Raw genomic sequence first — 23715 nt, forward strand, 5'->3', positions numbered from 1 at the left:
GAGGCTGTCAGCCAGCCTGCCAAAAGCCAGCTGCACTGTAAGACTGCAAGTACAGTGTTCTATACATAACATACAGAACACTTTCAAAAGCCACTGAGCAATAGAGCAGGAAACTGTTTTCCAGATTTGAGGAATAGTGACTACAGCCAAAAGCCATCTAGTCTGCACACCAAACCTGGGAACAGACCAAAGTTTGATCATCTGGGAATTCTGGTTCTTTGGAGCTTCACTCTTAACAAAAGATGCTTTTCTCTTGTCAACTTTCTTGCTAGCAACATAATGACCAAGTTAGCTGTGGCAGGAAATGGGCTATAAATATGAAGATGACCTGCCCTCATCTTGCCTCTTTCATCACTGTCTCTCCAAAGGGCATTGCCTCCTAGGCAAGACCAAAACTGCAACTTTTATGTAATAAAGAAGGGTAAGTGTGCTGTGATAAATGCACTTCTGCAGGTTAAAAGAAAAAAAACAAACCTTCTTTGCTTTACCTTGACTAAAAACAGATGAACTAGTACAAGGCTACAGTTGGGCTTGCAGAGGCCAAAGAAAAACAATGAGAAAAGCTTTGTGCAGAAGGCAGGCAGGCATGACCTGCTGCCTGAGCTGGATTGACAGCTCCAGAGACTGTCTGCATTAAAGGCAACTGAGCCTTAGAAATAAATACTATTTCACATATTTTGACAACTGTAACCTAAAACTTGAAGTTCCGTGTTTATACTGGTTTTGCTTAATAGGAGAAAGATTTGCCTTTGCCTGAGGTTAATAGTGTTCCTGGGTGGCTAAAACTGGCCACAAGGAAACACACCCTTTCTCTTTTTCACATTAATAAAGCTTTTACCATGTTTCTGGCAAATTGGCAAGAAAAGTGCATGTAACTCATAATTGGTGATTTAAATGCAATCATGAACAAATAAATGCCTGTTCAGATCTCATTATTTATGGACTGAACCTCCTTTAAGACAAAATTAGTCTTTTTTTGGACACCAGCCAAGCATAAACACTTATTAAGTCTTAATTTTAATCATAAGCTGCAAATGTACTGTGTCTCACACAGTGCTGTCTGTTTGGAAGCACTATATATTATGGGAGCTTATGTGAACTTATTGAAACATGACACAGTTCTAATGCAAAGGTTCACACAGAGTGAAACTCTTCTACCTCAGGAGATTGCAAATCATTCTTCTCTTGCAGGGCCCAAGCAAACAAATGAGAACAAAACAGAGATGAGTTGTAAGCAACACCGAGGTAAATGTCTTCTATTTGGGTCAGTTGATTATTTAATACTTCATTACCAGGACTTCTCCTGCTGACATGAGAATGCACTTGTCAATTTTGTTTAACTTAAGTATTATTGAGTACTGCTTTAAGATGGGGGGAGTTCTTTGTTTGATCAGAACAAGGTATGGGACTTAGAATGGTTGTATTTACTGATGCAGTGTATGTGTCCACAGGCATATCTAGTTTTGTAAAAGGGTGAACATTCTGACTGTGAGTCAACAAAATACTTAAATATGTGCTAAACTTCTGTATAATAAAAAGATCACATTTTCTTGTAATACAGGCACTTATTACTTCATGTGTAAAATATGCAAATTTCAGTTTCAAGATACACAACGTATAGTCCAGAAAAGAATGTGAACTTTTATGTTCATCAGCAATTTGCACTTAGCTACAATACTTCATTTCATATTTATGCCACTTTTTTCTTCTTTCATAATTTTGGTATTTTGATGTCAAGTATTTAGTATTGTTTTTGTGTGATATCCTCAAACAGTCCATTGTAAAAAACAAAACTAATTTCTTACAAAGCAAAAGTGGACATTGCCAACAAAGCTGTCAGTCAGAGTGCTGCGATAGTGGCATTAGATGTGGACTTACCCAGCAGGAACTGAAACAGACCCTGCAATTATCTCACACAGAGCACACCTCTGGCAGGTAATGGTAATTCAACTATTTCCAGCCCCAGTTCCAGGTAAGGAATTAGCCTGAGGTGAAAGACCACGTATCGCATTACAAATCACCTGCACCTTCCCTCTTCTCACCAAGCCCGATTCAGCTTCAGATGGAATATAAGCTCCTCTGTCTGAGGACAGACCTGCTGACCATTAGTTCCCCAGAAGGACTCTTGTTCCCAGTATTCAGCAGCACCAGAAGAGTTTTCAAAACTCTTGCCTGTAAAGATCAGCAGCAGCTGCAAGTACTTAAATGCCAGATAAATCTTGGGGTGGTATCCTTGTTATTAAAGCTGAGTTACATAATTCAGTCATCCTTGTGGCTATAAAACTAGTGATTAAAACCCTCAAAGGTTTCTTGTGCTGCCTGCTCTTGAGCAGAGAATTCAGTGGCACTGATGTTTCCCCTTCTGAACGACGTCCTTTCAGTACCAAAAGCAACCTCAAGCACAGAGAAAGAGACACTTCCTACCTCCTCCAGGCTTCTGGCTGCCATGGCTATTAGCCAGCGTCCCTGCGCCACCTTTAACAGAGAGCATCTGCAGAATCCCACATGCTCCGTGAAGACAGAATCCGTCAGTGAAGTCCGTCCCTCTGCTAAATCCCACAAGCAGATCCTCTGGTCGCGCCCCTGACTGTTACAGTGAAACAAGTTATCCACGAGCTGCAGTCTGAGGAAGCCTGGCTGCCTGCAGGGCAGTAACTTGAACTGGGTCTTGAACACACAGTAAAGGACCAAGCTTCAAACAGCTTCTGTGGGGGCGTTAATTGGGTATTTTATGAAATGGGGGGGAGTTCAGTGTCCCCGAGACCACCACCTTTCTGCCAACTGTGGAACTGGCCAAGAGGTTCAATTGTCCCTGGGAGGGGAGAGGCTTGGGAGCCAGTCAGATACACTGCAATCACAGTTTCCTTGTGCAGGGAGACTTATCAGGCTGAATTGTGCTATTTATATATAAGAATATATTTATAAAGTCTCATGAGCAATTGAATATATACACAGTAATAAATACTTACATTTTATCATTGGTTAGATCTAATTTAAAAGGAAACAAAAGTATCCCAAAGATTTACACATGTAACACTCATTTGCCCTAGCAATGAAATGGAAATGTCACGTGTTGAGAGCTGAAAGGCAAAAAGCAAGACAAGACCTCATCAGAGATAAATAAAAAGTGCCAGTTAGTCAGTGGTCAACTTCCCACAGCTACAGGCAGGGCACAGAGGGCTCCTAGGACCGTGCACATGTGGAGACATGGAGAGAGACTGGCAGCTCAAGGAAATGCTGGGCTGAAACGCCCAAGGCAGAGCAGCAGCCGCATCCCAGGTATGAGCGCAGCTCCCATGGACTCCTCGGCACAGCCCCGTCCCACAGGCTTTGTGCTGCTCCCAGGCAGGCAGAGCGAGGAGGCCACAAAGGGCACAGCAGGAATTGTTGCAGATTTTTGTGATCCCACTGGCTCCAGTAGCACTGTGCAGAAGCTTCCAATCCATAAACTATCTTAGCACAGGATGCGTGTCCTCAAGTTATCATCTGGGCAAGGAGTCATCAAAAATCCCTTCCCCATGTCTTACTTTAATTAGCAGTATCACCTGAAGAAGCACGAAACCAAAATAGGAGATGTAAATCTACAGACTGTTGGGACTTCTTCAACATCAGTGCTGTTCAGCTGAGTGACAAACTGACACAACATTTATAGCACTGTGGATACAAACAGTGTGATACTGCAAGAAATTGTCATGATTTAGCTTCACAAGAGAGAAATATAAAATAATTATAAATGCTGTCCTAAAACTACACTGCTATGTGAAGTGTTCGAACTATACTGTAAAAACAGAGGTACAGAAAAACTCTATAATTATACAAACAATGCTCATTCAATATGATTTTATGGGGGAGAGTGTTGATAATTGTACTTAAGCAGATAAGAAATATAAATGCTAATGAGCTCCACTGTATATTATGAGATGTCTTCTCTAGATAAACATGTCAGAACACCTCCTAATCATACAGACACTTTGGCATCTACTCTAGATCACCTGTCTAATCCAAAGTACACAAATCTTCCTGACCTTCCCTTGCTAAACAAGAACAGAAGGTATTTTGCAACAAAGCAAAACCATGAAACTCAGCATTCTTGCTCATTTTCAGTCTTTCACTCTCCATCTCTGATTCTTCTCTTTCTTCCTTCCCTTTTCTCCATCTCCCCTCTATTTATAAATTCTTTTTTTAATCTTCCCCAGAACCAGCATTGAAAAGTTAATCAACTTCAAATCCAAGTGTATTTCCTTGACCCAAAGACCATACCTGTTCTTAGTAAAGAATTACAGGTCCCAGGTTCTTATGATATCATAACACACATAATAAATAAATAAATTACATCTTTCACCCTTCACCCCCACTCCCCTTTTTATTCTACAGTTTTTCTGTCTTTTTTTACTTCAGTACATTTTCATATGTGTTGGAGAAACTTTAAGTGACTCTAGAATTAAGAGAATCCTTTGTGCCCCCCCCCCCCTTTTTTTCTTTCAATTGCAGACAAGAGACAAGAGTAATTTCACTGGTTTTTGCCTGCTTTGCTAACCTGAGAAGCCTGTCTTTACCGCCCATTGTCTCCACGCAGTAGACAGATTTTCTTCCATGGCCATCCAATGCTGTGTCCACTCTGTGTGTTTTCAGGTTCCAGACATGGATAAACCCATTCTCAGACCTGGCAGTAGGAAGAGATGCTTTTAGTGTGAGCACTGCATGGAGGTGATCAGAGTCTGATGCTTTTCATTTTGTTTGTTTGTTTGTTTTGTTTCCAAAACTGATGCTGTATGCACAAGTAACACACCCATCATGCAAAACATGAATGCTGCTGTTTTCCCCAGAAACACTTTGTCAAAATAATACACTTAAATTCAAAAGGAAACAACCATATGATGCTCGGCAGAGCCAGAAATCCTGGTGTATTTACCCAGAGAAAAGAAGGGGAATATCAGGTTCTGGAGCTCCACAGGAAAAATGCAGAGTGTGGACTGGAGCACTGGTGCCTCTGAGCACAAACTGCGGATCCGGAGGTGGCAGAGCCATCGGAGCAGTGAACTGCGGGGGTGAGAAGCAGACACAGATATCACAGAGGGTAAAGCAGCCTAAAGTGAAATGACAACTTTAAATACATTCTGAGCAGGACACTTGCTTCTGCTCTTTCCTCTCTGAATTTTCTTTATTGAATGTTCTATTTGCCACCCAGTTGAGGGTGAAGTATTTCCTCTTAAGATGAGCTGACTAAGCAGGTGTCCAACCTGCTCTTTGCTGCATTCCTCTCTCAGCAAGGTGCTGAGCTGGCCACGCGCATGCACCTCTCGCACACTTGTAAATCCCAAATTGGTCAGCTACTCTCCCTGTGCTAAAGGGAGATAAATACAAGAAACTTGACACCCATAATTTGAGTGGGCAAGAAATTTATCATTCTGCTTTAGCCCCCTGGCTCTTTCCCCTTCCTCCCCACAAAAATACTACTTTTGTAGTGTTTTTTCAGAAAAGCATTACAGTGAACATATCAACTGAAAAGAATTTCAGGTCACAGAATCACAATGCTGGAAGAGACTTTCAAGATCACTGAGTCCAATCCCTGCCCTAACACCTCAACTAAACCATGGCACCGGGTGCCACATCCAGTCTTTTTTAAACACATCCAGGAATGGTGACTCCACCACCTTCTCAGGCAGACCATTCCATTACTTTATCACTCTCTCCATAAAAAAATTTTTCCTAATATCCAAACTGTAGGTGTAGAAGAAAGAATTACAAGTAACCTTGCCCCTAAAAAGTCACAGTTGTACTAAGTACCTAAGAAGAACAGTCTTGGTCTTAATGGGTCACAGCTGTGACTAATAAAGATAGGTGTGATAAAAGGGGTGGGTTGGCTGGACAGGGGGAGCCTGGGGGAAGAAAGACCACCTTGTTGAGGAAGACCATGAGGAGGTAAAGGAGCCCTGAGGAAGAAGGAATGATCCAGAGAGACACACAGAAGAATTAAACAAGGAAGAGAGTTGCTGCTGCAAAAGATCTACTGTGAGGTCAGTCTGGGTCTGATAGAGTTAGAGCCTGCAGTCATATTTGAACTAGGTAAAAATCCTGTGGTCAGAGGCAGCAAGGAAGTACTTGCAGTCCTATTCCAGCAGGAAATAGCAGCAGTCAGAGTCTGTCAGAGAAGCTAACAGTAGGAACTTGCTGTAGTCAGTCAGGATGGCTAAGCTGTAAAAAGAATAAACCAGGACCCTTTTAGCGTTGTTAAATGAGATTCTGTGTCTTTGCTCATTTCTACCCCTAACGGGAGATCTGCTGCAATACCTGAGACTAAATAGGATATCTGAAGGTAACCAATAAAGAAGGAGTAATCTACCTATTATTTGGGCTGCAGCATAAGGGAAAAGGAGAGCAAAGGCCATCTCCTACCTACAGACTGGAGAGGTAATGAACACTCCCTTACCTGGATCTAGTGGTTTACAGGCACAAGAGTAATTTGTGATATAGTCCATCTGGAACTGGGAGTTGATGGGATAATGATCTGCCAGCTTGAACACCTTCTTGAAAGCATCATAAATGAAGATGATTGGGGGGAAAATCCTTCTCTAATGAAGCAGGTGAAGTACTTGACCAGGAAGCTGGCACTGGTGGCCAGAAGAATGAGAAACTGGAAGCCTGACCAGAGGCCGATCCAGAGGCAGAACTCCAGGTAGTCAAAATCATTGTTCCTGCAACATCCAACCTGTATTTCCCTTGGTGCAGCTTAAGGCAGTGTCCTCTTGCTCTGTCAGCTGCTGGCTGGAGAAAGAGACCAACCCCCACCTGATCACAGCCACCTTTCAGGGAGTTGTAGAGATTGATAAGGCCTAAGTCTCCTTTTCTCCAGGCTAAACAGCCCCAGCTCCCTCAGTCATTCCTCACAGGGCTCGTGTTCCAAGCCCTTCACCAGCCTCGTTTCCCTCCTCTGGACATGTTCAAGCATCTCAATGCTCTTCCTAAACTGAGGGGCCAGAACTGGACACAGTACTTGATATGTGGCCTCACCAGTGCTCAGCATAGGAGAATGACCTCCCTGCTCCTGCTGGCCACACCATTCCTGATACAGGCCAGGATGTTGTTGGCCTTGGCTACCAGGGCACAGTGCTGGCTCATGCTCAGCTGGTTGTTGACCAGTACCCCCAGGTCCCTTTCTGCCTGGCCACTGTCCAGCCACACCATCCCAGCCTATAGTGTTACAGAGGCTATGGTAGCCAAACTTGAGGACTTGGCACTTGGACTCACTAAATGTCCTCTTATTGGCCTCTGCCACCTATCCAACCATTCCAGGTCTCTCTGCAGAGACATCCTACCTTCCAACAGATGGACATACACTCCCAGCTTAGTGTTATTCACAAATTTACTAATGAAAGACTCAATACCCTCATCCATGTCGATGAGATGGGAGTGATGATCATTTCTACACAAGAATCCCATTACTCCAGAGTATTTTAATTTTTGGTTCTAAGCATGGTTTCTTGAAAAAAGAAATGCAGTACTTCGTATTAATTGAACGACTACTGTAATTTTATTCCAAGGGTTTTGTATTCCTTGAAGGATCAAGAGATGGATGTTTTCAGCTTGATATCAAATGTGGTCCAAGTCAGCACAGAGCAGGACCAGTATACGGGGGGAGCAGCTGCCCTGTCCCACACAAGGAACTCCTGGCAGAGGACAATTCCTGATGAGCTCACGGGGACAGCCTGTGTGATTCCCCACAGGCACTCACTGCTCTGGCCCCTCACCAGGTATTTCCATTCATATTAACAGCTTTGCAGGCAGCTGTGCACAAACACTGGAGAAGGATGAGGACAGATTTTCTGCTCTGACTTGTTGCAAATGACCCTCCAGACCTGGGCTGAGACAAGGCAACTGGCAGCTGATTAAACTAGAAATATAATTTGCAGTTCATCAAAAAATGCATTACAATAAATATTTTCACCATGAGAAGTGTTTACTCCCTGATCTGTGGCATTACTAGCCATACTTGTTTATATGCTTCTTCTTTTCTGACCTAACCTCACAAAGAAAAGGGCAGCTTCTGCCACTGCAATTGTCACCTGTCATCAAACAAACAGTGTTCAAAATTCAGTAAGGAATGATCAGCAGGTGTTTGTTTACCTGCTGGTTCACAGCAGAGGAATTGCAGAGAATCAGTATGGAGTGTAAGAGCTACGCGTTCCATGGCAAAACAGCCCAACTCTTCATTGCCTTCCCACCTCAGGACCAGCTTTCAAATTGTGTTTAATGGATGCACTTGCTAATGCACCTCATTTGCAGGTCTATATTGAGTGTTTATAGATCAGTTATCACCATGGTATCTATAGGTTTTAATTAAATGCAATTATCTTTTAGGGCTAGTGATGAAACAGGATTCTTCAGCATAATGTGCAGTTCTCTCTCAATAGCACTGTGTAATTAGGTATGAAAATAATGAGCTCAGTGGATACCCTCTATGTTTTAGGGCCCTGACTCATCTCTTTTATGAAGTTGTTGGACGATCCAGACTCATGGCAGGCTGGAGTAGATTTTCAGAAATACATGATGTGCATGTTCACCCCCACAGTGAGATGCAGCTCCCAAGTGCCCATCTGTAACAGGCTCCTCCTGTGTTATAAACCTGTCAAATCAAGGACTTTGTCACCAAGTGAAACCTCTTTGGGGCACTACAGCTGAGTACTGGTGCCCTCAAAACAACATTTTGTAGAACCAGATAAATAAAAGAGTAGCTAAGAGCTTGTCAGAGTGTCCCACTTCACAGTGGAGCAATTCTGGCTCACTGCACCGAGCAAGGAAATAGAACTGCAGCAACCCAGAGGCTATCTGGGATTATAAGGCAGGTTTTTAATAGCATTTTTCTAATTACTGACACAGAAGTTTTTGCTGACAGACAGCAAGTGTGTGCGTGGCTGTGGGAAGGGTTTTACCTGGCATGAAACAGACACTACTAATGCATGTCTTTACAAGGATGATATTTCAGAAAAATCCTCAGACCAGTTACAGGAAAAAAAAAAAAAAAAAACCAAAAACTACTGAAAACATACTTCTGAGGAGCAAGCTATTGAAGGGACTTTTTGCTCCTTAGAGTCTGGTTCTTTCCCTGCTTTCTGCTAATCCAATATGTGAATCTGGAAATTTGGCTTAATATTGAATCTAATGTTTATTGAGTCCTTATTACTTCCTGTCATGATCTGGCAGATGAATGGCAGTGTGACAGTATTTAGTATCTCATTTGCCTTCCAGCAGGTGCTGAGCTATAAAATTTCATCTTTGCTGTCTTTTTTATCCATGAGCTTGGACAAATCACTTAAGACCAGATTTAATAAAAAGTTGTTAGATACCTACAAAGTCCCATGAGGTTGCAAAGAGATGGAAATTTGGGGTACTGGTACTTTAATACCTCCAAGAAAGCATCAATCTGCTCCTGGTGACACACAAGCATGCTCAAAAAAATGACACTTAGTCTACCTTCAACTCACTGGGTAGCTCAGTGTCTCTACCTTACAGGGATAATGAAGTACATTGTGATATACTGATTCAAATAGATAATAGTTATGCAGTGCTTTGCTAAGCAGACAGCTACAAACTTGCTAAATATGATGACTGTGAGATGGTTAAAGCCTCTGGGGAAATTTTTCAAAAGTACCTAAGTGATTTAGAAGCCTAAGACTCATTTCCAAATGAATTTTCAATCCTACATCTCTAGGACTTTTTAAAGTTTCACCCCAGGTGTCTAAAAATGAGTTCTCTAATTAGCACAACATTTATTTTCTTGTTAACTCTATCTAGCCTCAGGGAGATCAATCTGTTCTTGTTAACTGGGGATATCTGCAACAAATTTAATTAAATGAATTTGCTTAGTATTTAGTCTGGTCTGAGAGCAAATTCTGGCTCAAGGGCTTGAACAAGTCTGGCTCAAGAGCTTGAACAAGCAAAATTCAAACTACAGAATAAAGTTCATTTAAAAGCATTTCTGGGCTATACTATATGTTTGTCCTTGTGTTATTATCCTCCTGCCTCCTGTGAAAGGAGTAAAAAGATATGCATACATGAATCATTTTGCTCATGGCAGTATTTGCTTGCAAGACAGCATCACCTGCAAGAGAGGCAATACCTCACCATCAGGCTCTTTGATTTTTTTAAAGAAGATGTTCCACTTTTTACCACTTTTTATTTTTTCCAGCCTTTCCCATGCTGGTAACAGCATCAGCCTTCAGGAGCTAAGCTACACTGATGTGGCACAGACAAAGAGAAGGATTTTTCAAAGTGCACTGCAAACCCTTGGGCTCCTGCACAAGTTACATTTGCTACACAAGTGAGGAGTGGAAACCCAGCTGCTCAAATGAGGGTTGCAATTAGTGAACGGCTGAGTGCACCACACATGAGGTACCAAAAAGGGTTTTGTCTAAGAAAATGCATCTGCTAAATGCCTGAACAATTAAACGTACTTCAAAATTACATTATTTTAAAAAACAATTCACTATTAATATCCCTCACAAATCTTACTTTGCTTAGGTTGCAATTAGAATAATCCTCAAACCATTTGAATTTCTATGCAGTGGTATTTCAGTATCATCACTTCAGCATTTGATATAAAAAAGTTAAGCTTTCATTTAATGAGAGGCCTTTAAAATATGTAAATGTCAAAAGGATTACCTTAGAAAAATCTCTCAGAGAATTAAAAACATTAACAGATTCCCACAGGAAAAATTCCAGCAGAATACAGCAATTCTCCCGTTCCCACTCCTGTCACTTGTATTTCTATCACACATTGAAGCAAAAACAAATTGCTATTAAAATATCATCCAAACACCCTCCTCCCCCTAACAAACTCCACAGTTCACTTCGAGATACCAACAGCTCAAGCAAAGACAGGAAAAAATCCTCTTCTATTTTTCTTTAGGCTTATTTAGAGTAGTAAAAACCTCAGTGGTAAAAAAGCTTTTTCAGGTATAGGAGAAATAAATCTCCCTAGGCATGTCTGGCAAAATTATTTGGGACAGAAACCAGCAGGTGTGCAGACATAATTACTACTGCAAAATATCCAACACATCCAGGTGTGCTCACAAACAGATACATGAAATCCCTGTTATTTTTTGACAATTCCCAGTCAACCAGGTGGCACCCTCCCAAAGGAAAAATCAGAGCAAAGAATGAGTTGAGAAAGATTTGAATAAATTGTTCTTCTCCCTTTCCAGGCTTTTTCATTCATACAAAAGCCCTTCTTTAGCCTACAGTTCTGTGCCTACCTGCACTCCCTGACAAACTCTGCCCAGTGTCACAGCACTTTGTGCTCTAGTATATGAATGTGTTTAGGAAGTGGGTCCTGAGCTGCAACTGCCAAGGCAGATAGTGTAAATAACAGATACCTTAAAGAAGTTAATGGTGCAATGCAAACAATTTTGTTTATTCTATTACATTTGCAATCTCCACCATTAAAATCCAGAGGGCAGCCCTTGCAAGTATGAGCTTTCCAAAAGCAATGTTCCCACATTTCCAGCCTCCAACCACTGCAGACAATGAGGTTTCTCAGTGGTTGAAACTACAAACTATTCTCAGTCCAAGCAACGCCCCACACCAGGTGTGCTGGGAGTGCTGTGGCCTTTCCTTGTGCCTCAAGAGCCTCAACAGAACCCAAGGGTTCCAAAGCACCCGATTCTCCTCACTGAATTATGCTAGAACACAGCAGCACTTAGAAATATCTTACATATCCCTGGTTGTCACAAAATGCTACCTGGTTCTATGGCACTTCTCAGAAGCAGAGAATGGGAATTTAATGCTACAAGAACCCATTGGATCAGTAACATTTTCATATATCATTTAAAGAGATGCCAGACAAATCCACGCAAGTTGAGTGAGCTGAAGTTCACCTCATCTGACTGCAAAAGTGAAATTTTTATAGGTTATTGACTACAAATGGTCTGAAAGCAGGTATATGATTTGGTAAACAATTCTTCAGACATGTTGTGACAAATTTTTAAGCCCAGCTTTTCATTCTGCATATACAAACCAAAAAATATCAGAACACACTGAAACAGGGAAGTCAGCAATAAAAAGAGATGTTGTGAAACTGAAAAAATCTCTTTACAGCACCCGAGGTGAAAAGTAACTCAGTGATACAAAGAAATGCCTTTCTAGGTCCTGCAGCAAGGCAACACCCACAAAACACTTAGGGAACAGTGAAAATCCCAACCTAAAAGCCAGACACCTTGCTTTTCCAATTCTTACCCCAGCTGCCTGAAACACAGGATATGTCTGTTGTGTGAAAAGACAGAAACGTGCACCAGCAAAAGTAAAACCAGCAGAAGCTTGATCAAGAGATGAGGGAGTGCTACACAAACAGTTGCAAAGGTCAGAGCCCCAAAATGTATGAAAATTCATCTGTCAGTCACATAACAACGCAGCTTTCAGTTTAAAACTCCCATTTATATCTTCTTGAGATAGAAACTGTATTATACTTCTAGGGTTTCTTTAAAGCAAATTTAAATAATAATTTACTTCAAGTGGAAATTAGAAAACATTACAAATTTTTAAACCAAGAAATTGATGTCAAGCAGAAATGAGTATCAGTGGAAATTTTTGATTTAACCAGTAAATGTACTAATAAAGCACTCTTAATTTTCAGAGGTAAGGATACCAAAATGCTTTCTTTAGAATTGCTTATTTTTTCTATTACTATTTACTTATGACTAACAAAGTAGGGATTAAGAACAGAGATGTATATTTGTGACTTCAAAACCTAATTAATTATGACAATAAAAATTTTATTTAATTTTTTTAAAAATTGCAACAGTGGACTAAGAGTATTCATTAGTTTATGCTTGCACTAGAAAATATCATATCCAGATATTGTAGACAGATTTCTATCTTGCTTGCAAAACTTGCTAGTCAGTGACACATCAATGTCAAAGAGAATGCAGTGATTTATATGACCTAGTTACAGAATCCTTCATTAGCTGATATCATAAACCTGTTGCCACACAGCCAACATTACAGCTGACAAGAGTCCTTCCTCTTACAGTTTGGGAACACTAAATACTGTCAGAGCTTTCATTCTAAATAGTCACCAAATAATTTCTAAAGACTAACTATGACTGCCTGCTCAGAAAAACACTTCAAAAGTCTGTTTGAGAAGTGCTGAGAACCTCCATTTCCCACTGACTGCTAGGGAAGTTAGGAATTCATCCTTTCTCAGGAGATCCCCAAAATTACCTTCTCTCTTGACATTTAGACAATGAAGGATGGAGGTTTCCATATTTTAATTGCATTAGTCAATGGACAGTTAGCAAACAAAACTGCTTATCAGCAACTGGTGATATGCCAAGAAATCTTAAGGGAGCAGGGGAGAAAATGACTAATAACCGTCATGCAACGCAACACATTTTTAATGATTTCCACTCAGATAATGGCTCCTCCCAGCATTAGCACCCGTTTTGTCTGTAAGCATTCCTTACCTGAAAGAAGCTAAACCACAATATATTAAGATTTTAAGTAATGAAGTTTGCAAGAAAAATGTATATAAATGTCAGTGTGTAACCTTCAAGAATATTGAAATCCAAGCTTGTGTCTTGAGGTTCAATTTCAAATATTTCCATCTGCAATTTTTAAAAGAGTCACTGTACAACAATTACTTTCTACATGAACACATAGTTTCAGCATGGGAACAAAACTAAGAATGATTATGATCATTTGAAAGACACCAAGTTAGCATATGGATCTCATTGCCACTTACACATTTTGGTCACTGGAACAAAAAGCTATTAATCAATATGTAAAAGCCATAAATTAACATAAACATTAATCATTCTAATACTCCCCCTGTGTCAGATTGATAATTTTTTTTCAGTCTTTCATTCTGACATATGCGCCTTCAGCTATCAGCTGTTTGACCTTTTTTAACACAATTAAACATTTTGGGCATTGCAAATCTTACTGGGGTAAACATTTTGGAGACAGACAAATGTCATGGATACATTTATGCTGAAAATATGGGATCTGAAAATGTGAGAGCCTCTGCCTCTCATGTTATTGCACTAGCTTTTAATAAGGGAGCCTAAAACTCAGTGTGAAATACAGCTGAAAACAGATGAAATTCTAGTGTTTCATAAACAGGTTCAATTTGCAGATGAGGGAAATGACACCCATCTGTTTTACTTTCTGAAACCATTAATTGCTCGGAAAAGTGCAATGATGTAACTACATCCAGTCTTGTTTGGAGAAAGAAAGCATAAAAGCCCACAGGAGTAAGGCTCTACAACACACTCTGCATAAAAGTAATGGAGACACAAAAGACAACAAATTACTGTTCCCTTTGAAAACTTGAAGAATATGAATATACATTTATATATACACAAAATAAGTTTAAAAAGAAGGATTTGTGTAAGTCTCTCTTCACCATAACATCAGACCTAGAATGAATTTAAGTTTGTACACGTGATAAATCATTGAAATCTAGCAGAAAATTGATGAGCCAAGGACCATCAAAAGACTGTTTTGAGTAGCCTCCAGTTCAGCCATGCATAGCAATCTGTCAGCCACGGGGCTCTGTCTGCCCATCCTCCTTAATTAGGGGTGCTGCACAGTGCAGCATCAGCCACAAATCTTTTGGTTCCAAGAGCTAATAATGTCCTCAGATAGCATGGGCTTAATTAAACATCTTCCAGACATTTTTGCAGACATTCCTGCAATAATCTTGTTTGGTAACAAACTATTAAAAAGAATTGACAGAGAAGAAATATATCAAGTTGTTACAGCAACTGAAGTTATTTAGGCCAGAATTATATGTCTGCAATTAAGGATTCTGTAACTCTGAGCAATTAAAATATCACTTTATTTGAAAACTAATTAATTCTAAACACATATTTTTCCCATGACAAGCTTTATGATTGTTTAATTTATTCCATTCTAATTACACTTTAATTAATCTACTCTTGTATAATATCATACTGTTATTCTGGCACTTGACCAATGAAGACAATAAATTGATTGCAGTTCCTTTGTGCAAGAGCAGAAATTGTCATGCCAGTTTCAACACCACATTTATTTATTTGTCTGTTCTATTACTTCTCCTTTCCCCCCACAGGGCATAGGAATATGGAACACAGGACAGATGACATTCTGCCTTCTATATTTTCTTCTTAGAAGTGTGAAGTATAACAAGAGTTTTCAGAATTAAGGAAAAGTATATGTGACATGGTATTACATAATAAAATACAACCAATAGTAAATGAATTTATACTTCTAAAATATGCTGCTTATTAACGACTTATTAATTGATTTCTGATGTACAGGACCATGTCCAGAGCTGCTAGAAATGGAGTTGTTTCCATGAACATTAGGGTCTGCTCAGGATCTGGCTTGATACAGTCAACAAAAAGGGAAAAAGTGACCAAATCCCATTTTCATACCAATCTTAAATTACTTCAGTATCTTCCTAAGTTTAAAAGCCACTGCATTTTAATTTTGCATCATCACCTGTGGTTTGATTCAACTAAACGAAAGTATATAAATTATTTTATTACTCTGTAGATATTATATTTGGATTAAGCTGCGATAAAATAAATATATACAAATATTTATTACACATGGAATTAGTAGTGTTGCATTTTATTTTCTTTTTTACCTTACATGAGGTAAAAATGGCTGTTGTTTACAGCCAGAAGTCTGCAATTTTTTTTTTTTTTTAGTAAGAATATCCCTGAAGTTGGCAGTTCGCACTCATTTTCTGGGAGGAGACAGTGAGAAGTGACATTTTATGAAGACACAATGAAGCAATCTACTTTTCATGTACTTTTAAAACTTCAGCTTGTGATCCTGGCTGGATGCTTCCCTCTGCTTATGAAATACCCCTGTACTGTGTACACCTCACCATGGGAGAAATGCTGTGCAGAGGTAGGCAATTAAATTAAACTACACTGCAAGTTGAGCTCTGACAGTGCTTCCTGAAATATTTCTTTTACTTTAAAGACACAGTTTACATTACATAGAATTAAAAAGACAAGTAAAAATACATTCACAAAATACATATTCATTAAAAGAAGAAAAAAGACTGCAATTAGCTGAACAGGCTACGTACTTCACCAGCATATGGTGGGAGATGCATTTATATCAGAATATTTTACCTATTTCCTACCCCCATGTTTATATTGTCATTTGTTTCATAACATTTAACAAATATACTTTAAAACTGCAAACAGCAAACAAGACACATTTACATAAACACAGAAGAAATATTAAATAACCAAAGGGAATTTCTATTTGTGACCAGCTTGTATTTTGAACTCCAAATTTTGGATCTGATCTATGCCTGTCCAAACTACCAGATGATATCAGTGAGACTGCTCAAACAAGGGAGTGTTTGCAGGGTCTCTTCATTACACCAGTATTTCATAAAGCATTTTCTCTTTGGGAGCTTTCTGCTTCTGTGTAAACTACAACACATCTCTGAGACCAGTGTTACTCCACGTCCTTCTCTGGAGATGGAAAAGCTGTGGCAGGGACAGTAAGTGACCTCATGAGGTCCCAGAGTCCCTAGAACTGGGATTAGGACTCCACTCACTGACTCCAGGCACAGACAGTCCCTTCCCGCGGACACAGATTCATGTGCCGTGTGGTATTTTAAGAAACAAAGCAATGTGGACAGTCTGTATAAATTCATTAGATTAAAGCCTAAAATCCTTATTCAGGTCAGAAAAAATCTTCTCAAGGTCACAACCAAACTGCATTTCAGTAAAGACTATCACATTTGGTACTTAACACTTTACTTTCTCCAAGATCCCCTTCAACATTGAAAAGAAAGAAAAGACTTAGTGTTGTGTACACCACTTTTAAATATGTGACTCAAAATAAAAGATTATTAAGTATTTTTATGTTATGAAATATCCCCCAAAATTCAAGCTTAATTATTAATAGTATGTATCATTTGTCTACTAGTATTCCTATTCCATACAGCCTACGTATTTGGATAAGCCAAGTTACCGGAGAGTAACTTAGTCCAAGAACTCTAGTAGGGATCACTGTAATTCCACTGCAAACAGGAACGACATTTACAGAGCAAATATTACCTGAATATCAAATGAAAAAATTAATGTTTATTTTAACAGTTTAGGCTAAGCTTATATTTTAGACACAATTGTTCTTTCATGCCAGTCTGATCACATAAATCTACATCTATTTTACATAAGTATGTAGGATGCATTAGTTAAATATGATCATTTCCAAGCATATGAGCATTTGCTCATATGTTAAACAGTTAAACTGTTAAAATGTGAGGGATATTGATAAAAAACTGGCTCCACATTTAGCAGGTTGAATACTGATGATGCTTAATTTCCAGTTTCTGGTACTGTTTCCTGTGTCTGTGATGTTCCTACCAGTTAGTTTCTCTATGTTCTATGGAGTAACACTAACTAATATTTAGCAAACGGAGGGAAATTAGCCCAAAGTTACAAACTGGAATTGCAGTTTACACATTTAACTTCAAGTTTCACTCCTCTCATCCACCATAAATTACTCCTGACCAAAAATACAGTGAAAATGCAACACTGTTTCACCACATTAATTTGAAACTTTGAACATTCTGCCGTACCTGAACTTGAACTCCCAGCCTTTGAATTTGTGCTGAACAGCCCCCATTGTACCGCGCTTTTATGCTGGCAGGAACTGAAGTGTCAATCTTTCGTCAGATAATCAGATTATGTCATGTTCTGACCAAATTCATTAGGAAAACTTTTACCAACCCTATTATCTCAAACCAGAAAATCTAGATCAAAGTATAACTGATTTTACAGCACAATAAAACTGTTATAAATATTTAAACATTAATTAAATGGCCCCTTTTGTTAAAAGTAAATAAATAATTGAAAGCTACCTCTGCTTGAAAGTGCTATCGAATGCAACCACATTTATCACGTTTCTAAGAAAACCTGGTTCTATATATGGTGGAGAGTGGGGAGAAAAGCACTTAAAAGTCATTTGAGAAGATGGAGGGTGGCTAGATTTTTAAAATCATTTGCCTAAAGAAAGTCACACTGAGTTCTCATTCTGGTGACAAAGCATTAGTCCCTGAATTTCTTTGTTAACTCCATTCACATGGGACAATTTTATCAACTTCATGTAGATGTGCTGGATGGACACTACATTCAAAAGGAGAGAAGAAATCCTCTTTAAGGAAATCCTACATCATTCTCAGTAAATGCAATTGTATTGTAATATATTGTTTTCTTCCTGAAATATGCATGATCTTGTCTCCTAAAAAGGTAAATAACTGTAATTAACTTCATCAGATGTATTTTCTGCTTGTGGATCAGATATGACATCTGCATAAACCAAACACTGAACAGAGTACTTACTACTTTCCCCTGTCTCAGTTTCAGCTTGAATAGCAAGCATGGCATAAGAAGGAATCAAATAATTCATATTAATATAATTAACAGTGAGGAAACAATCTTAGACTAGTCCATGAGCAGAAGCAGCAACAGGACAGTCATCAATACTGATTTTGCATATTTTTCGGTACTACAATCAGATTCTCCATCTGTAACTCAAACTTTAAAAGTATGATAATTTACGGAAAGGAGATTAATTTAGCCATTTTGAGTCAAAGACTTATTTCATAGCTTCATCCCAAATCCTGTATATTGTTAGGATCCCTTTCCCCTTTGAAGACTTAGTGAATGATTGAAGCTTCTACTTTCTGAGAAACAGATAACACAAGACTAGTAATCTGACTCTAAGCCACTGGATAAAGGCAGTTTGTTTCCTCTTAGCCCATCTGTCAACACCTCTTCAGTAATTAGTCCTAATTATTACAAAGGGCTATCCTCCCATTCGCATTATTAAATCAGAAATAGTATCATAGCCAGGTATCTTTCAACGCCTACCAGACTGGCGACCTTCGATTTCATTGAATCTTCTATCAGTATCCGCCTTTGGAAGAGCCTCGGCAGTAATTTTAGCATCAGCTTCAAAGATGCAGATCCCACAGTGGAATTCCAGGGATGCATTCATATACACACCCACATCATGTGACAGGAGAGCAAGCAACACAATTGACCTTTGCATTGTTCTCTCAACTCCTGTGATATAAAACACACATTTCTATTTTACACAATGGAACTGGCTTTTGCCTGTGTGCTTCCAAGTGCTCCTTTGAACTAAATGATGGTAGGAAGAATAGTGAAACTGTGTATAAAGATGAAGGTCAAATCTTTGTTAGGAAAACAATACATCTGAAACTTTTTTTCAGACCAAGACAAATTTGCAAGGAGTAAACAGTAACTAAAAATATTCATAAATGTATTTAAGTGTGAAGATTTAAAAGGTTTCTTTTGTTTATTTTTGCCATATAGCTGAAGTACTTCCCCAGAGAAGTGGCAAACAAAAGGATGATGACATCCAAATTCTCACAGAACCAAAGCTCAATTAGCTGAGGCTTTAGTCAGACTGCTTTAAGCTCTTTATTTGCAATAACATTTACTTCACTGAAACAAGAGAAAAGATATTCCTAAGAACCAAACACTAAATTTCTTTTGATTAAAAGCCAAGTGTGTTTCCTAATTACACACCTGAGACCACGAGTGAGGATTTGTTTATGGTGGATTTCTCATCAACAGCAGAGTACCACCAGTTTCCACAGGCACAATGAGCCGACCTGAGCTGCACTCATACAGTTTATGACTCATGTAAGTATCCCTGCTAAAAGCAGGTCCCAGAGTACAGGAGCTACACATAATATTCAAAAGTCTCCATATGAACAAAGCCCATATTGTCTGATTAAAGCAAAGAATGTTTTTGTTAATATGCTTAATGTTACCAAGAAAAAAAAAAAAACATACAGAAGACTTTTTACAGATATCTTTTACAAAAAGCCTCCACCCAAACTCATAATAAAGAATTGTTCTGTGTCCTATATTAAAGTGAAGTAGTGATTTCACCCCCTTGCCCCACTTTCTTTGCAGGTCTCCTCCAAATGCTAAAGATGTAATAAATGAGTGAGCTGCTATGCAAGAAGCAGTAGCCTGAAGCCTGGGGGGAGCTGGGCAGGCACAGAACTGGGTGCTTGGAGAGGATGCTCCAAACTGCAGGGATGCCATCCCAGCTCTGAGTGTCATTAAAGTCCAGTGCCTGGATAGGAACCATGACCCATATTCTGGGTCCCTGATCTGTGGATGTGGTTGGCCTTAAGTCCCTGTTGATTCATTGGTTCAGTTCGGCCTATCTGGAACTAGCACAAAGACATCTCAGTAGCACACAGTACTGGAGCATGAAGAAACTACTCAGATCCAGCTCCCTGCATACTTGTCCTGCATACCTTCCTGCCAGAGCACTCATGGCACCACACAGCTTCACTGCACCTGGATAGCTTTTCCCTTCTGAGATAACCAAAACTCACTGCCAAGAAAAATAAACACACAAACTTAAAATTCATTTTCCAAGTTGTACATTTTCCAAACAAATGCCATATTAGTGACATGCACATTAACAGGCAGACATTTGACTATCAATGGATCAGACTTAAAAACACATTAATATTTCAGGTATCAACAATGGAGTATTAACATGCTACCATTTTTTTCTTGATTATGCTTATGAAAATTCAATTCACTAACAATAAAACCCTTTCAAAGCAGAACATAGTGTGGTACTGTATGGTAGAAAAAAATGCCCTGCAAGGTTGGATGATTGGTCCCATCTGGCCTAGTGACTGACTTCCACCAGTGCCATGCTCTTTAGAGATACTGTTTAGGAAAAAGACAGAAACCTGGCTGCTTTTGGGGTCCATTCCTCCTGCCCCCCATGCGCCCCTCCCCTGTGCACAATGATACAGGGCACACAACTTCACTGTCCCTTTGCAGTTCTGTTTTTTCTATGAAATTATCTGACCTCTTTTGAACCTGCTGATATCCTTGCCTTTGCTACCTACCATGGCAAAAAATTCACTACCTGGAGTTCCAAAAAATGAAGGACTACTTTCTTTTCTTTGTTTTAAACCTGAGCTCCTACTACCTTCACTGAGTGCCCTCTAGTTCTTACACTGCAGGATTTGGAGGGCAACAGTTTCACATCTGGCTTTTTCATCACTTTCATGGTTTTGTAAATCTCAACGATAAATATCCGTCTTTCTCTAAACTGAAGAGTACTAGACTTTTCAATCTCTCCTCGTATGACAGTTGTTCCATTTCCCCAAACTGTTTCAGTTGCCATTTTCTGCACCATCTGTAACTCCATTAAATCCATCTGGAAAAGCAGAGAACTGAACACAGTATGCCTGATGTGAGTCCAGTGAGCTTTTCTTATTAGTACAGTGACATCCTTGATGAGATGAATCTTCACGAACATCAAAAATCCCATGTCACTTTCAAAAGAAAAGTTACTTCTTTGTACAACAGAGATAATTCTAGCTCATACACCTGGCACAGGAAGTTATCTTTGTTCTCAATAGTTTGGGATTTCTCCTGCAGAGCAAGCCAACAGAGAAAAGGCTAAGTGTAAGTGTACTGTACAAGGAGCTACATCCGGAAGAAATAGCATAGTATTTGAATAGCACTTCCTGAAACACCTAGACTTCCTGGAATTAACAGTTAAAATCACAGAGGAATTGATAACGTTCTTTGACAACCCAGGCATAGCAGACTGCCACTGTGTACCTTTCAGGGAAGAATTTTCAAGGTCCCATCTGCTCTACATCAACGCTTGAGAACTCTGGTCCATTTTTATAGCTATATGCCCTGTAGCTTCCCTTGCTGATGTGGGCCAAAATCCCTCTTATATATCAGGCTAGGAGCTGCTTCTCTCCATTCCCAGCTACATCCATTTAAATGGCATATTCTACAGTATAACAAATCCTTTCTATTCTAAGTTTACTTTTTATTATGCAGAAATCTTGGAGTGGCAGTGGGTTGCACTGACTTTCATTTAATGTCATTAACTTCCATGGAAGAGTTTGGGTCAAAGAGAGGCAGCAACTATAAAAGCATATGTGCACAATGTAATCTCAAAATAAAACAGAAATCAGAGTCCAGCAGCAGGAACAAAAGGAAATACATCTTTATTCCAGCTGCATGAGCTACCCAAGCACTGAGGAGAACAGTGCTGACATCTCCTTGAGACTGCACGACAACACTGCAACATAACCACAGCCTTGCCTTGGCCTCACTTCGGCCACCACATGCCCAAGTCAAATTGGCAATGAGATGGATGGATCCCAGGGCCTTTACCTGGCAGTTTTGCTCAAGTACAGAGAGAAAGATGAGGCCCCATGTCCCAGTGCAGTCCTCACAAGAAGAATGAGGTCTGGGCTTCATGACATGGTTAGCAAACAGCTCCTGCAAAGCATATTTTTAGATATGCTTTTTTAGATATCATTTTTAGATACTGCAAATTAAATGTTTTGTAGGAATGCACTTCTACAGTTTCCTCCGTTCCCTCTAAGGTTCAAAATATTTACAAACATCAATACTTACATAAAGGTAGCACCACTAAACTAACATTGATTTTAAAGAGATTACTCGCACACTGAAGATGTACAAACACATCATCAGCAGCCGTGGCATATTAACTGACTTCAGCTCTCTCAGAAGAGAAAAGTCTTCATTATAATGTGCTTTGTGTAAAACCAGACTACAGTTTAACCTGCAAGGTCTCTAGTATGTTCCTTTCTCAAATCTGCAAGTTCTAGTTTCACGGAAGAAGTCTGTGCCAAAGTATATTATACCTACTATGGCAATAAATTCTTCATGGATGAGGTTTTACACATAAATTACCTTCATTTGCAGTCTCTGAATGCTCTTCTAAATTTTATGGGATAATATGAATTATGAGCACCCATGTATTTCTTGTAGCTATATTGTGAGACATATTTTTTCTACTACTTGCAAAAGATTATACTCTACACCTCTCTCCCTCCACCCTCATTGAACAAATGTGATAACACAAAACCAGTCAGTTGCTTATGAGAAGTGTTTGGTCTGCTATAAAGATATATATTAGTTATGTATGTATGTATTAGTCTAACTAGGATTAAATGTAAATCACATGGTAAAACAAAAGCACTACATATTACAGAAAGATTTTTCCTACACCTTATAATCTTAGGTTTCTTAACCTTGATTATTTCTTGGTTTAGTTATTGGATACATCTATGGTTTGGCAAAATATCTATTTTTAAATAAACTGTACATTTAAAAAGCACAATTTATATTTATTTGAAGTTACCATTGTAATTTTTACAAAACTTGGCTGGGTTTCAGTTGCTGGGCTTTAGGTATTTTGCTGGTTCTGCTGGATTTGTAAAACCCCAGAGAACTGGGAATGGAATAAGTCTGTTCACTGTTATTATTAGTCTCTAATACACTCTGTTGGTGACCCACTGGAACCTAAATCCTAGCCATTCTTCATATATCTGTTGAAGACTGGGGACTTTGGACTTAGTTCATACACAACATTTGCCTCAGAAGCAAGGTTCCAGGTTTCCACAGGAGCTCTAATTTCATGAATCACTAGAAACATAAACTGGCAAACAGTACCTGGACCCCAATTCTACAAATTGCTCTAACCCCACTATCTGAAACAGCTTAGTAGTTTCAAAGGCTTCAAAGGAACAGGTCCAGGATCAGTCATTGCTCCAAAAGGACAAGGTGCTACTGAATAGCACCTACTCAAGCCACTGAACCTGAGAGGCCAAAGACAGCAGCAATGGAACACGTGGTGTGG

At 39.3% G+C, this 23715-nt stretch overlaps 1 protein-coding gene across 2 annotated transcripts in view; it reads right to left on the bottom strand.

Moving 5' to 3' along the window:
• The window catches only part of GNB1L (G protein subunit beta 1 like), a 44354-nt gene that overhangs the window by 11646 nt on the left and 8993 nt on the right, over positions 1-23715 (bottom strand). For both annotated transcript variants that reach the window (XM_085592716.1, XM_085592717.1), the window contains exons 2-4: positions 4913-5040; positions 4538-4663; positions 2425-2587 (exon numbers count right to left, since the gene is read on the bottom strand). In XM_085592716.1, coding sequence (XP_085448842.1) covers positions 2425-2587; positions 4538-4663; positions 4913-5028 — 405 coding nt within the window. In that variant the 5' untranslated portion in view covers positions 5029-5040. The remainder of the gene's footprint in view (positions 1-2424; positions 2588-4537; positions 4664-4912; positions 5041-23715) is intronic.

Source organism: Lonchura striata, chromosome 15, assembly GCF_050655825.1.
Source record: "Lonchura striata isolate lonStrDom1 chromosome 15, ASM5065582v1, whole genome shotgun sequence".
Taxonomy (NCBI): domain Eukaryota; kingdom Metazoa; phylum Chordata; class Aves; order Passeriformes; family Estrildidae; genus Lonchura; species Lonchura striata.